At 40.8% G+C, this 16780-nt stretch overlaps 1 protein-coding gene across 1 annotated transcript in view; it reads right to left on the reverse strand.

The window, feature by feature from the left end:
- COG5 (component of oligomeric golgi complex 5) overlaps positions 1–16780 on the reverse strand; it is a 135033-nt gene that overhangs the window by 15166 nt on the left and 103087 nt on the right. Inside the window, exons 17-19 of the mRNA XM_036429725.2 lie at positions 13768–13871; positions 10018–10255; positions 4234–4310 (exon numbers count right to left, since the gene is read on the reverse strand). Of these exons, the coding sequence (XP_036285618.1) occupies positions 4234–4310; positions 10018–10255; positions 13768–13871 (419 nt within the window). The remainder of the gene's footprint in view (positions 1–4233; positions 4311–10017; positions 10256–13767; positions 13872–16780) is intronic.

Below are 16780 nucleotides of genomic sequence, written 5' to 3' on the forward strand. Positions count from 1 at the left end.
AGCATACCCCAAGGAAACCCCGGCCCTGATCTGGGACACCCTTCGGGGCAAACCACTTGGCCCCCACCAGGCCTCTATCTATACTAATAAAAGGGTAATATGCTAAATTAGACTGGGAGACCTTCCAGGAGACCTTCTGGATAGTCTTCTGGGCAAAATCATGGTAGTGGGACCAAGGTAGAGGTGGTTAGAGGCCAAGGAGGGAGGGAGTTGTGGGTGATCAGGCCAGTGGGGGGAACCATTGAGGGTGGTCAGGCTGGCGGTGGGGGAGGGCAGTTGGGGGTGAGCAGGCTGTCAGTGGGGGTCAGTTGGAGGTGATCAGGACAGCAGGTGGGCGGCGAGAGTTTGGAGTGAGCAATCCAGCAGGGGGAGCAGTTGGGGGTGAGCACACTGGCACAGCGGGCAGTTGGGGGTGATCAGGCTGTTGGGGGGGCAATTGGGAGCAAGCAGGCTGGCGGGGGGGCAGTTGGGGGCGAGCAGGCTGGCAGGCAGGTGAGCAGTTAGGAGCCAGCAGTCCTGGACTGTAAGAGGAATGTCCAACTGCCAGTTTAGACCTGGTCCCTGTAAACTGGCAATAGAATATCCTTCGAGGGGTGCGAGATTGGAGAGGGTGCAGGCTGGGCTGACAGTCACCACTCCCACCCCCATGCATGAATTTTGTGCACCAGGCCACTGGTGTGTGTGTGTGTGTATGTGTGTGTGTGTCTGTGTGTGTGTGTGTGTAAAAGGCTAATATGCTAAGTGTCCCTCTCACCATCAGATCGGTCGCTATGACGTGCACTGACCACAAGGGAGCAGACACTCAATGCAGGAGCTGCCGAGCTGCAGTGACTTGGCAGTGGTGGTTCTTGGGTGATGCACCCCAGATCCAGAGAGGAGGGAGCCCGATTCCTCACGGGGCTATGCAATTCCACCTTCGGCTGTGGGTTATGTTGTTGCTGGGGCACTGTCTTCCCCGAATCTGGTTTACTGCACACTTGTGTTTGTACAACAGCAACTTTGCAGAGTGCCCTCTCGTACTCCGGGACCCCTCAGGGGATGTTGGAGAGCCCGTTTCAGCCCAATCCCCACAGGCCAGGCTGAGGCACCCCACCTGCCAGAGGGATCCCGCTCACTCCAGACGATGGGAGGGACCATGAGAGGTTGGCTCCAGGACATGTCCAGCCCATCTTTCCCAGTCCTGCCCAGCCAGCCACCTTCTAATTAATTTCCTTCTAATGTGCACAAATCCGTTAGTTAAAACATTAGTTATTATATAAGTGCTGAGGAAGCTCAGGTACACCAGAACCCCAGGAGAAGAGGGCATAAATCTTTATAGTTGTAGAAAGAATCAAACCCTAAAGACTGCTGTTACTAGAGCAGCTGAAGTGTAAGTGCTAAGGATCCTGTGAGAAAGGTGAGAAACTGCTGGATGCAGACCACTGGCGAGTCATGAAAGCATTTAGTGGGTTAAAATAATAAAACAAAAAAGAAATGTCAGTGCATATCACATGTAAGAATAATTACTGCTTTATGACACACGAGTGGGCATGTGTAGCATGTGTGGGTTTGAGTATGCCTGCATGTTTGCATGCAAATCTATGCCAGACTGTGATACAGAATAATTCTTACTGTAAGTCATGGTCAAAAGTTTGAAAGCCATTTAGATTGACTATTATTCCATCAGAGAAGCTAGATATAAAAATAAAAAATAAAACAGAGGATTTTTTATTATACAATGATCATTAATTTTTTTTTAAATATATTTTATTGATTTTGTACAGAAAGGAAAGGAGAGAGATAGAGAGTTAGAAACATCAATGAGAGTCATCGATCAGCTGCCTCTTGCACACCCCCTACTGGGGATATGCCCGCAACCAAGGTACATGCCCTTGACCGGAATCGAACCTGGGACCCTTCAGTCCCCAAGCCGACGCTCTATCCATTGAGCCAAACCGGTCCCGGCGTCAATCATTAATTTTTTTATAAATAGGTACTAGAAGGTGTCACTATTCAAACTAAAATGATCCTTCAAAGTCCTCTTCTTGTGTGATAATTGGAAGGTTAACAGAAAATTCCCATCTCAAGGGACTGTTTTAACAGAATTGGTCTTATGTAAAATCCTTATGTCACCATACCGTGACTTAATTTTTTTTTCCTTAAACTGACTTTTAGAGATAGGAAGAGAGGGAGAGAAAGAAACATTGATGTGAGAGCAAAATATCGACCAGCTCCCTCCAGCACACTCCCTACTGGCGACTGAGCCCCACAACACAGGCATGTGCCCTGACCAAGGATCGAAAGGGACTCCCTTTTTAATCAACAACCTTAGGTTCTCATATCTCAAGTGGCATTGCACTTGATTTCCTATTACTAAAACTTAGATGAAATAAGAGAGAAGAGTGATTATTTAAAGGACTCACTGCTTATTGATTACTCTAGTTTCCAGTACTGAGTCCATTTCTAGAAAACCATATTACTAGACTCCCCCCTTTTTTATTTTTAATGTATTTTCTAAAAAAATATTTTTTTTGTGACTGGACTCTCTCATCTTATCCTCACGGAAATACATTCAAAGACCATTATATAGGGTGGGGCAAAAGTAAGTTTACAGTTTTTCATATGGAAAATAATATAATAATTAAGTAATGCAAGAATAAATTCTGTGTTTTGAATACTCACAGCTATAAACCTACTTTGGCCCCACCCTGTATGCTGTTGGACATTATGGATAGTTTATATGAAGGCTTCTCATCTGGTATGCCTTGGCCACAAAATGGTGATAAATATTATGCTGATCCTCTCAGCCTTCACAGATGGTAAGATACTACCTGAATGTAGACATTTTCTCTTGTGTGCCATGATGTGAAAAAGTTTGGGAAGTGGTGGCTTACTGAACAAATAGCCAAGGAACATCTTATCCTATATTATAAAGAGGTGATATGCAAATTGACCACCACACCATCACATGAGGGCAGCGCCCACAGCAGGGGCTGGCTGGCCCCACCGGAGGCCTCGGGTCCTCCTGCCCCCCTAGCCCAACCGACTGAGAGCTTGCCCAGGCTCCTCCAATGGGCTGCCATCTCTCTCTTCCTCCCTCCCCCGAAGCTGAAGCCAGACTGTGGTTTTCAACAAATTGGAAGTTATAAGTCATGTCGTTGGGAGAATCCTCCCTTCCTCAGCTGGGGCCTGTCGCTCTGAGCTCCTGCCACTGGAGTCCCTCAGCCCTGCCAGGGGCCTCAGGTCCTCCTGCCCTTCCCCAACCCCCCAACTGACTGAGGCTCAGGCAAGCAGGGCTGGCCGAGAAACAGGCAAGTCTCGGATGGTGGCTGCCCAACCGCCCAGGACTGGACCAAGGTACAGGTAACCAGGGCCGGCGGAGGCTTGTGCTGCTGGCATTGGCAGCAGCAGAGGTGTGATGGGGCATCACCTTCCCCTGATCGCTAGGTTGCCTCTTGCCCCTGAGCGCTCCCGGACTCTCAGAGGGGGCAGGCCAGGCTGAGGGCTGGACCTTTCATGCACTGGGCCTCTCATATTCTATAATCTGTGACTGAAGACACTAGTCATCAAGCAAGTCAAAATTCCTTAAAATCTAAGTTGGTAAAAAACCTATCTAAGCATTCAGCACTGAAAAGGACTTTCCCTTAAATTGGTATGTTTTTACATCATGAGTATGAATTAACTCGCTGTTTTTCTTTTTGAACTGATTTTTAGGAAGCTCAATTCTAAATTTTGTGCTCAACTATACTAGCCATCTTCAGTTTAACTACATTTTCATTATTAAACACTTCTTTTAATATTATTCTATTCAATAGTTTTATGCAATGTAAACTATGACCTACTTACAGAAGTAGATTGGATTGAGAATGATAAATGAAAGAATAAAAATTTCAGAAAAAGATGTCTATACAATTATGAACTGTCTGGTATTATTGTTCAATATACTTCTGTAAAAATGGAATTAAAAAATTCCCCTAGTAAGAACATAATCAAACTTACCAGCTCAATCTTGTGAATTGTAACTCAAAAATAACACACACACACACACACACACACACACACACACACACACTAGTCATTGCATATAATTCAATACAGGTTTCTGATTTGTATAACTTTTGAGATGAACCATAGGAAACTGCCATTATTGTAGTTCACAAAAGGGTTAAATGTTGGCAATTTCATACAGTTCAAAAGTATATATCTGCTAATAGATATGGATTTATTAATAGCAATAATAGGGTTATGCCTCACCTAAATGACCTCAGCATTCGATAGGACTTTCCTAAATCAGATACTCTTCTGCAGAATGGACCCACAGCCATCTCCATCTGAAATAGAAGAAGATAACACTCAGAGCTTTTGATGTCAGAATCCTAAGGGGAACTGAAGATACACCTGGATCAGAGAAAGTTGTAGCTTGCACTAAATTTATCTTGACTGTGAGGCAAGTTTTAAAAGCCAAATTTATTATTAAAAGATAAGAACTTAGATAGCGTTTGTGCTTACTTAATAAAGGGCATAAAATGAGACAATTCCTTCAAGAGAGTACAAAACTATTTTTGGTTATGTAAGAGAAGAGAGTTTAAACCTCTTCTCCATGTGAAGACTGACTTTGTGCCTAAGCTCTTTTATATTAAATATAAGCAATGACGATTTTTACCAGGCTGGCTCAAGTGATTCAATGCCCGGATTCTGGAGGTAGCACATCTATGTAAAAATTCCAGTTGGCAATGACTAGTGTTTGGCCCTGAACTTAAACTCTTTAAGTTCCAGGTTTCTCATATTTCAAGCAGAGATAATACCTACTTCATAGAATTATGCAAATAAATAGATAATTCCACAAAGCACTGTGTACATGGCATATATAGTAGGTCTCTTTAAATGTTGGCAATTATTATCAGTATTTTTTAAAGTTTCCCTCATTTTTATTATTAGTAAATTTGCATTCAGACAATAATTTAGCAAATATTGGTTCTCTTTACTTTCCTCCTTTGACTGGAAATTTTACTTGGCAGTAATTGGAGCTTTAGGCTACCTGCTCTTTACCTACCAATTGTATATGCAAAGTGTTTGCATACGTGGCACTCAGAGGATGCTGTCTTTCTGCTCCTACTATAAAGAGGACCCTAGAGTAAAGGATGGTTTAGTTTAGAAAATGCAGCATCTTTCTTCAAGAAAAACGTACAAAAGGAAAGTGGGGGCTTCCATCCTGCTTTTTCTGAAAAACTGTTCAAATCTCCTTGCCATTGGAAGACCATGGAGACCTAAACAATCACTCTTTTGAGAAGGATTTTTGACTTCAAATCCATTGCAGGCACCAAGCTAGACATGGGGATGAGAAGATGAATGACTGTCTTGCTCTCAAATTTATGATATAATTAATACTCAAAAATCCTAAGAAAGATGTGTGTGTATACATATATGCACATACATATATACATATGCATACATTGATGATTATTCAGCAAAATGACATGTGGTATCAAATGTATGAACTGAGTGTATGAACTGAGTGTCAGGGAGAAGTGGAGGAGTGTCCTTCAGAGGGTCATGAGGGTGACTTCTGAGCAGGTGAATTTCTCTCCTTTGTTTTTTGGTTAATCCTCACCTGAGGATATTTTTCCACTGATTTTTTAGAGAGAGTGGAAGGGAAAGAGACGGAGAGAGAAAAACATCAAAGTGAGAGAGAGATCAATTGGTTGCCTTTGTACACGCCCCAACCAGGGCCATGGATCAAGCCTGCAACCCAGGTACACGTCCTTGACTGGAATCAAACCCGGGACCCTTCAGTCCCCAGGCCCATGCTCTTTCCACTGAGCCAAACTAGCTAGGGCTGAATTTCTCTCTTAACACAGACACAGAGTATATACCAGAGAAAAAAACTCCATTTTGTAAAACTTGCTAAAATAGCGAAGAATAAATAAAGATTTGTGCCAACAATGTAAAATAGAGCAGCTTTGAGCTGGTGCTCAACTAAGAGGACAGCGGGTGGTGGGCTGTTGTGGGGCCTGTGTGTCTATTCTCTGTGGGAGTTCCTGGTTTTCTTCAAAATGTGTCATTTACTTTACACCAAGCACAAAGGAAAAGTGTGATTATCATATATCTGAGTTGGTAATTCCAGTCATGTACCTGTTTGTATGTATATAAAATAGTTTTTTACACGCTGAAATTATGTGAAGTATTTTTCATAAAAGCAAATAAGTGGCTGCAGGGGAAAATTACAATATAAAAGAATATGACCTCGAATGGTTGTGTAATCTATGATGATGCAGGAGATTTCTATGCCATAGGACAATTTCAAAATGTTAAGTGCTTAAAATTAATTTCTCATCCATAACCATTTTCTTCTGCCAGAATTCCATTAAATAATGAAGGCCATGTTTCTAAAGGGCAGGAGTGCTGCTCTGAGAGGAGGTGACCCTGCAATTAGCTGTGAATACAGAAATGGCATGTGCAACTGCCTCTCGTCAGCTCCCATTTGGAGGGAAAGATCGGTCAGCTGCAGGCCCGGAGAACTAATTACATAGCTCTCCTTCCCCACCACAGACATTTGGTTAGCCACAGGGCCTCTCTGGGTGCTCCCAGGACACACCTGCCCTGACACTGTTCCTGAGAAATGGCAATAGGAATTAGAAGAGACATTAGAATCTTGATTATCTTGTTTTCTTTTCTCAGCTTCTATTTCTAGGCAAAAAGTGAAATGTAGATACAAATGTATACTTCAAGGACACCAGAAGACCTATAAATAGAAACTGCTACAAGTCTCCCTAAGTACATAATTTAATGGTAACACCAGCAGTCATCCATTCCCTCAAGGCAGAAACGTAACAGAGAAGCAGAGGGAGCGGGGCTTCAGAGGACATTGTGGACGAGTCCCTGAAGGGATTCGGAGTCAGCAGAGCCAGCCCCATGGCCTTGGACAAGTTAGTGCATTCCACTGCTGTGTGCTGAGTGCAGACACAGAGACCATGTGGTCACAGTAAGGAATTAATTGTCTGTAGGAAACCACCTTGTGCTGTGACCTGATTCCTAAGGGGCTGTGTGTTGGGTACTTCCTCTCCATGAACCCTCCCAATGGCATTTGCAACCACTTTCTTTCCCCTGTGCAATGGTGTCGGTGGGGAGAAGTCAGGATTCCTGAATAAATCTTTAAAATATATCATTATCTATCTTTGCAGCTGGACGTTATGCCAAATAATCAGCATTCCCATGGTCTCTTCTTGAGCAATTTCTTTTTCTGTCATTTATGGCTGAATAGCAGGCACTTTTCTCACAAGAAGTTATTTTCAAACCCACAAAGGATTTGTGTATTCCTGATTCCAGTGGCCTCAATGGCTTTGTTTAATTTTGAATACAGTTTCAATAATGAGGCAGTCTACGGTTTTCTAGTTCCTAGTTGATGCCTGTCATTACTATAAATGTCAGCGTGAGGCTATTTAAGTGTTTTCACTGACCCCAGGAAAATATTTCCACCCAAGTACAATTCTAAAAGCTGAGGTACAAAAACACAAAATTGTAGTTGTGGTAGGACAGCAAATCAATACTCCAAATTCACTTTAATTTTTAAAATATGGGCGGGGTGGGAGGGGGAGGGTAACAGCTGCATAATATTTGCCGAAATTACTGGTCACAAATATGATAATGGTAGTACTTCTGTCTTTCCTGTGCCCACTACCCACAGGCCAGGAAGCCATTCCCCAGGCAAATGGAGGGTGTTCTGAAACTGGGGCACACTGTCCAACTGTCCAGAGTGAACAAAGCAATCAGTACCATAGAGGCTGCAGCAACCAATGTCATTACAGGACTGGAACATATACTATTAACACTGAGGAAATGCTGTGTTGTAAATGCCTTCTCTCTATATATTTAAGAAATGAAAAACAAAGGATGCCTTAGGTAGGGGTGTCGAACTCAATCAGAGAAGGGGCCAAAATCTAAAATCCAGCCTAAATCGCGGGCCGAATGGTTTACTGAACAGTCATAAACTGTCATTGTGATGGAAACGCAGCAGAGTGCAGTGATGACAGCGCGGTGCGGGCCACATTGCAAGGCCTGGCGGGATGGATTTGGCCCGCGGGCCTTGTGTTTGACACATGTGCCTTAGAGCATATACGAGTTTCATTTACATAAACGGAAGGGACCTCGGGAAAGGCCTAGTATACTGGGCAACATGTTTTAATAAAAGAAGGAATGCCACATAGAATTCTTAATGATGAAGTTTTAGGAAGGTGGGGCTCAGCCCTGCCACTGGGTGCTATGCATTTTGAACAGGTGCTTGCTACAGTCGGAAGGGTTAAAAGACAACACTTTCCATCCTTCAAGACTCTTGGGAACATATGGAAATGAGAAGCAAAAACAAAAAGCGCCTTCGTCCTACAGCACTCTCCTCTGGCCATCTCGGCTGCCACTCTAATTGGACTTGAAGTGCTGCCTCCAGGAAAGTGACTCAAGAACCAGCTGGAGCAGAATGCAAATAAACTGGTGGGGGAGGGAGCCCAGGGAGAGGAAAGGAGAGGCAAAGAAGAAACAAAATTGAGAAGGAAAGGGCAAAAGAAGAACAGACGCTCATTTGCGTATAGCTCATAATATTTTTAATAAATATGAGCAGGTCTTGGTATGTCACTGTGTCTTCAGTTCAATAACAGACTATAAACCCAGTAAGGGACAAGTAAGACACTATTATATATAATTCTCTTTAAGCTGAAGTTTACCTGTAATAACAAAGCAAAATGTGCAGGTGTCTGAGAATGCAGCTTATAAAAATGGGAAAGGTTCAAGGAGCCACATTAATGGTAACATTAATTTCTATTGTCATTCTAAGGCCGCCAAAGGCACATTTCCCACAGTGCGGCTCTCCTGGTTTTCTGGGCTGAGGCATAGCATTTGGGAATGATAATGACTTATTTCTAAAGGAACTGATATGCAAAGAGCCTAGCTCTTGAGACATTATATTATGTACTTGGTTCCTTTTGCCTTTTGGTGGCCTTCTCAGGTAGGAGGGAGCACTGGACAACCACCCACCTCGTATAAGCAGCCTGCCTCATCCTTTCCTCCATGCAGAAAGAATAAACCAAAATTTGCCCATAGATATACTTAGGGACATTAAATTTTGTGGCTTTATAAGCAGGAGGGGGCTGGAGGGGGGGAAGGGGAGATGTCTGGGAAACCACTATGAATAATCCATTTGAGTAACTATTTAGACTAGTAAAGCTAACAGCTTTGAAAGGCTTAAAAATGATTTCACCTTTGACATGCTACATATATGCAAATTATCTGGTTCTAAATCTTTTAATAAAAGTGTATGTTTCAGATGTTTCTCTTTGCCTCTGATACTATTAAAAGGCTTAAAAATATGTCTTAAAGGACAAAGAAAAAAGCCCTTTTTATAAAAGCTGATTATGGTTCTGTTATTGTAATGGCATTTTACCTCAATCACATAGATTGGAATGATTTCAAGCTGGTCATATACAAAAAGGTACTCTAATTAATACAGGGGCCCAAATACTCAGACGCTGTCTCCCCACCCACTGCATCTACAGGCATTAAAACACTGTCTTGGGTGGTGAGCGGGCACCAGAGGGTTAGAGGTGTGCTGGAGCTCCTTCTCTTTATGGCACAACAGACGGCCTCTTTGAAGTGTTTGAAAAATAACTTTCATTGTCTGCATTATTTCCTAGCAATTCCTCTTATCAGTACTGCCCTGCCCTGGTAGGACGATGAAATGGTGAGAAAGCTCCACATTACATAAAAGGAGGAAATGCTGCCTTACTGTGGAATGAGTGACTTCACCTTAACCAGGAAGTATCAAAGGTGAGTGATGACTCTTTTGTTAAATTAAAAAAAAAAAAAATCTGCTATGAATTATCTGCTATGAAAGTACTATTATTAAACTTTTAAAATTACTATTACCAACTAGGTTTAAATATTTTTTTCATTTCTTTAAACTACTGAAAAAGACATGTTTAGTCTTTTACTTAAAAGACAACATTGAGGCTGAAACGTTTTCCCCTTTGTATCAGGTGTGCATCAATTTACCTGTGCAAAGTCAGCAGCAAGTCGCATTTTCCCGCCTTCTCCGAGAGGCCTTATGAGACTGGCATTGCGGATAAAAAGTTCGATTGCTCTTTGGGCAATAGCTTCAGTGTTGTCAAAGACAAAATCCAAGCACTCGAAGTGTTTAAAGTAGTCACTCATCACCCTGGCAATGAAACCCTGGAGCTCCTTCATGTACAGAGAACAAGGAACATCAGGCCTCACCGAGCTGGGTAATGACCTGCAAGAAAAAAAGACAGCCAATGCACCAAAGGGACTCTCTGACTTTTGTTCTCCCCGCTGCCCATCAATCCTAAGCATTTTTCCCCCTTACGGTGCTTATTTTTATTTTTCCTAAGAGTTAAAGGGCATATAATAATGCTTAAATTATATCCTAAGGTTGTTTTAAGATGTTAGGAACATTACTGAAAGAATCATAGAATCCATTTACCTAAAGATTTTTTGGGGGAAGGGAAATTTTATTTATTGACTGATTTGAGAGCAAGAGAAAAACATCAATTTGTTGTTTCACTTATTAATAAATGCATTGTTCTTCCATGTATGTGTCTTGACTGGCGAAGAAACTCAAAGCCTTGGTGTATTGGGACAATGATCTAACCAACTGAACTACCTGGCCAGGGCAGCTAACGAATATTAAAAATGAAATGGACAACCACCTGTCTTAGATAATGCATATGAGTGTAGTACTCTTTGACCTCTAAGGACTCTTCCAGATTTATAACTCTTCATTCACTCGTATGTTTTACCTGGTTAGTGAATAAATGAATAGTGGATCCTGAAATACCATTTTACACTTTATAAATGCTGCCTTTCCCAAACAAATTCATGGCAAAGATGATTCTGCTATGGTCCTATTTAATCTGATCTGTCCAAGAGTAGAATTCTGACTGTGGAATTGGTTATGTAATAATGCATATCATATGCAATTTCACTTCCCAGTTGATGAGGTTTGAAAAGGTTTTAATTGGGTCAATAAATTATGCCAGCTGATGCTCCATGAAATACTATTAATAAGTGTTTATAATTGCTCTTTAAAGAATATATTAAAAGAATGCGAAATATTTTTTGGAAAGAAGAGTTAAATCAAAATTAGAATTCACCTGGTATTAATTAGCTAGCTAGTGATATCACTGGCTACATAATAATGAATAATTTAAAAAAAATAAGTTAAGTGTTCCCAGATTCTGAGAGTAACATAAAGAAACTGGCAGTGGTCTAGAGAAAAATGGACTCAAATGCAAAAGAATGAGGTGAGCTTATTTTCAAATCAGCAATGGTTAGTATGAGTAGGATGCTTCCAGAAGCAGATAGGAATAGAGTAAGTACCCTGTTTCCCCGAAAATAAGACAGTGTCTTATATTAATTTTTTCTCCCAAAGTTGCGCTAGGTCTTATTTTCAAGGGATGTCTTATCTTTCCATGCACTAGGTCTTATTTTCGGAGGATGTCTTATTTTCGGGGAAACACGGGTAGTTAGAAATTCAAGTTCAGGGACTGAAAGAGACCCACAGGAAAAAGAGTTGTGTGGACGTAGGGAGAAGGCTATTTTCCTCCTGCGCCTGAACTATGCCACCATGCCTGTGTGGTCCCCCATGCCCTGACACACAGCATTAGTCTGAAGTACTGCACTAGCTGCCCTAGTGACTCCGAGGCCTCTCCCTGCCCAGTTGGCACATGGCTGTGGGCTCTGCTGGTGGTGACCACCTGAGCCTGTGCTACAGTATTTCTTGAAAAACTTTTGGGGAGTTCTGGGTGGGCTATGGGGGTGACAGAGACACAAGGGAGAGGCTTAGTTCTGTGGCTTTACTGTGAAGGCCTTCTTCCTGCATGCCTGATGGGTGTCACCTTTTCTCCACCTGGTCCAATCTTAATCTGCTTTTGTCTGATGAACTCTACTGGCTCAACCCTGATGGCTCTTAAAACTCCATGCTACCACCACCAATCCCCAGGCAGATGGCAGCGGCCTCAGTGTACCCAGGAACTTCTGCTGAGTGGCCTCAGACCTGGCACTGGTGCTGAGTTTCAAACTGCATTAACCTCTGGTACCTCCCTGAGAACCTAACTCACACAATCATATATTACCTATGGCTCTTTCAGTGGCTGAGCCTATCAAGCAGCAGCAAGTTGCCTTTGTGCATCGGGCCTTTTGCTGACGTGCCCCAGGACTGGTACTGGTGGCAGCAGGCACTGGTATATAGTTTGGCCCATTCCATGTGCATTCAGACAAAGCACAGGCAACTACTAACTGTGGATCACTTTGTAACTGCTAACAGGTAACCAAGGGCAGGTCACAGGCAGCTTCTGACATTGACCTACATAGGAACCAGCATACCAGTGGCTCCCTTGAGACCAAACAGAGCATGACCTCATTAGCTCCACAAGAGGCACACTCAAGGGAATTTTCAACCTTGCTGGGATGAATTCTGTTCCTGGGGTCAGCCCCTACATAGCAGCTCATAAACTGTGGTCATGGCCAATTATCACAGACAGACAACCTGAGAGTCAACCATACCCATGGAAATGCCAATAGCAATCGAGCTCAACTACAATATGAGGAGTCATATCATGCACACAAGAGACACTCCTGGAGCACCCAGCTCAGGTGATCAGGGAGACTGTGCCACTGGGCCCTGCAGTTAATCTACTACATAAGGCCACCCGACCAAAACTGGGAGACACAGCAGATCTACCTAAGACATGGAAACAAACACAGAGAGGCAGCCAAGATTGATAGATACAGAAACATGCCCAAATAAAAGAACAGAAGAAATTTATAGAAAAATAACCATATGAAATAGAGGCAAGCAATTTACCAAACATAAAGTTCAAAAAAATAGTTATAAAGATGCTCAAGAAACTTAGTGAGAACTTCAACATAAAAAGGACTAGAAATCATAAAACAGGACCCACTACAAAAAAAAGAATAACACAAATGAAGAATACACTAGAAGGAATCAAAATCAGATTAGATGAAGCAGATGATGCAACCAGCAATTTGGAAGACAAGGTAGTAGAAAATACCCAATCAGAGCAGCAAAAATAATAATTTTAAACACAAGAATAGTTTAAGGAACCTATGATACAATATCAAACATAATACCTGCATCATAGAAGAAGAGAGCAAGAAATTTAAGAACCTATTTGAAGATAATGACTAAAAACTTCCCTCCTGATGAAGAAAAAAGACACACAAGTCCAGAAAGCACAGAGTCCTAAACAAGATAAACTCAAAGAGGCCCACATCAGGACACAATATTATTACAATGGCAAAGGTGTGTGCTTTTTTTTCACATTTTATATTATTACAATAAGATTGCTTATTATTTTATTTATTTTAGTATTTTTTTTTTTTCTTTATCTCACTAAAGTTCTTGCCTGATAATTGTAGACTCTGGGTCATCTCTAGGTTGGAAGATGCTGACCTTTTCCTTGAGAATAACAACATTTTCTAGCTTTTTGTATATGTAGTAATTTTTAATATATCCTAGACACTGTGAATGCTATGTTGCATTAAATTGTGTAGACTTTGTATTTTTAAATATTGCTCCTAAGAGTGTTGTGTTTCTTTTTAGCAATTAATTAGCTGGGTTAGACTCAATCTGTACACTGGCATACCTGCAGTTGGCCATTCCTTAGATCACAGCTCAGATATGAGAATTTAGGGGAACAGGGGGGAGGGGGGAATGAAAAACAAATACAAAGGCTAGTGAAAATTTTGGTTTAAAGTTATTACCCAGAAAAATCTTCTTGGTGCATGGTAATGATTATGGCCTCTATCGCATCTCCCACTGAAGTCAGTAAGGGTTGCACAGCATTTCCCATAAGAACATGGATTGTCTGAAAAGAAGAAAAAGGGAGAGAAAACACAAAATTAAAGACTAACACAAAGAAATCTGACATGAGAAGCATTCTAACTAAAAGTTTTCCTATTTTATCAAATTAGTTATAATAACTCAACAGAAGTCTGCTCCTCTTCCTAACTGCTGTCAGAAATGATTTTTAAAGCTTAATAGTTGTAGAACATGGCACTGAAAAATCTCAACTCCTCCACAATGCTCATTTTAGGAAAAGAGAGTAGTGTTATTATGAAAATGGTGAAATGAACACACCTTTTCAAATTTCTGAAAAGAGTGAGGGGCAAGACCAAAACTGATTCTTCAAAACTGGAATGATATCATATGCTTGTAACTAGAGTGAATGTAATAAATATACTGGTGACTCTTATAGGGCATAATTGTTAGGTATTTCATGAGTTATGTTTCTATTTAGAATTTTATAATAGTGATTCTCAACTGGGGCAATTTTGCTCCCTCATCTGAAAATGTTTGGATTTTTTAACATTGTTTCATTGTTAAAACTGGGGCAAGCCAAGGTTTTGCTGCTAGCATCTAGTGGGCAGAAGATGAAGATGTTTCTAAACATCCTACAGGACAGTCTCCAACAACAAAAAACTAATATGTCAATAGTGCTAAGACTGAGAAACTGCTCTATAGTGAGATAGAACCATTGATTAGGTTATGCAAGATGGTAGACCTTATTCACAGGCTTTTAGTGTAAAAATATTGACTGGGCTTAAATACTTTTACACTAAAATCTGCACTCAAAATAAAAATTTAAGAACATTATATATGTTATGATTATACACAGAATGAAGATGGATAGTTTTGGCTCAGCCAAAATGATTTCAACCATTGAGAAAAGTTTAGATCGGACCCTTATTCAATAAATTTCTAAATATCATGTCCAGCCTTCAAGGAGCTTGCAATCTAGTGACAACAGATTAATTACAGTGATTTCAGTGCTCTAGGAGTGCCAGGGGATGAGACCAACTCATACGGAGAGGATCTGAAATCCAAAAAGTATTTCTTGAACTGAATTTCAAAGAACAAATAGGTAAGAACCACTTGACAAAGCATAGGGTTAGGGGGCTTATATTAAAGGCAGAGGAGCTGAAGCGGGTTTGGCTCAGTGGATGAAGCATTGGTCTGTGCACTGAAAGGTCCCAGGTTCAAATCTGGTGAAGGGCATGTATATTGGTTGCGGGCATGTATATTGGTTGCGGGCACATCCCCAGCGGGCGGTGTGCAGGAGGCAGCTGGTCAATGTTTCTCTCTCATTGATGTTTCTAGCTCTCTATCCTTCTCCTTTCATCTCTGTAAAAAATCAATAAAATATATTAAAAGTAAACAAACAAATAAATAAATAAAGGCAGAGGAGCCTGGGAAAGCTGACGCATTTGGGGAACTGCAAACATTCAGTACAGATGGTGTGCAGTACCTGCCTAAGTAGAAGAACCAGGCAACAGGTGTACTCCGCGTAGGGGGGTATGGCGTTGGGAGTTAATCCTGAAGGGACTGGGAAATCAATGATGTGTTTGAGCCATGCAAAAATGTGGTTAAAAGTTTGAATTGGGAAAAATCATGTTGGATAGTAGACTGCATAAATTGGACTAACGGCAGGAGGACATAGTAGTAGTAATAGATGCAAAATGGTGAGCACCTGAATCAATTCACAGGCATCACAAATAGATACGAGGAGATAAGATGAAGATACTTTAGAAAGAGAACCAAATTTTCATTTCAATAAAAGGTTTTTATTGAATTTAGAGAGCGAGGAAGAGTGAGAGAGAGAGAGAAACATCAATCAGCTGCCTCTTGCACACCCATTACTAGTAGTGGATGGAGCCTGCATGCAGGAAATGACAGGGAATTGAACCAGGGACTTCTCAATGCATGGGACAAATACTCAACCGAGCCATACTGCCCAGGGCTCATTTGTGTGCTTTTTTCACATTTTAAATTTTACAATAAGATTTCCTATTATTTTATTTATTTTAGGGTTTTTTTTCTTTTTTTTTTCTTTACCTCACTAAATTTCTTGCCTGATAATTGTAGACTCTGGGTCATCTCTAGGTTGGCAGATGCTGACCTTTCCCTTGAGAATAATAACATTTTCTAGCTTTTTGTATATGTAGTAATTTTTAATATACCCTGGATACTGTGAATGTTATATTGCATTATATTGCAAAGACTTCGTATTTTTAAATATTGCTCCTAAGAGTGTGTTGTGTTTCTTTTTAGCAATTAATTAGCTGGGTTAGACTCAATCTGTACACTGGCATACCTGCAGTTGGCCTAATTGGTGAATTCTACTAAGCATTTAAAGAAGAAAACAGTACAAATTCTATACAAATTCTGCCAGAAAGTAGAATAGGATGAAACATTTCTAAACCTAATTGGTGAGGTGAGTATCAACATTATAAAAAAAACAAGCAAAAAATTATAAGAAACTATATACCAATATCCCTGATTTACAAACATTAAGCAAATCAAATCCAGGAATACATAAAAAGGGTAATAAATCATAAGCAAGGTCAGTCTGATATTTGAAAATAAGTCCCTATAAAGTGTTTTATTAACAGAACAAAGGAGTAAAACCATGATCATATCAATAGATTCAGAAAAAGCCATTTGATGGAACAATACCATTTATTATAATAAAAAGTTTCCATAAACTAAAGTTAGAAGGGAACTTTCTTAAGCTCATAAAGGCCATCTTAAAACACACACACACAGAAAAAAACCCCTCTAGCTAACATCATTCTTAAAATAGCAAAATACTGAGTGCTTGCCCCTAGTCAACAAGGTCCACTCTCACCAGTTCTATTCAGAACTATAACACAAGGCATGAAGAGGCAGGCATAAAGGTCAAAAAGCAAGAAATAAAACTGTCTTTATTTGCATATG

This window comes from Pipistrellus kuhlii, unplaced genomic scaffold, assembly GCF_014108245.1.
Source record: "Pipistrellus kuhlii isolate mPipKuh1 unplaced genomic scaffold, mPipKuh1.p scaffold_m20_p_10, whole genome shotgun sequence".
Taxonomy (NCBI): domain Eukaryota; kingdom Metazoa; phylum Chordata; class Mammalia; order Chiroptera; family Vespertilionidae; genus Pipistrellus; species Pipistrellus kuhlii.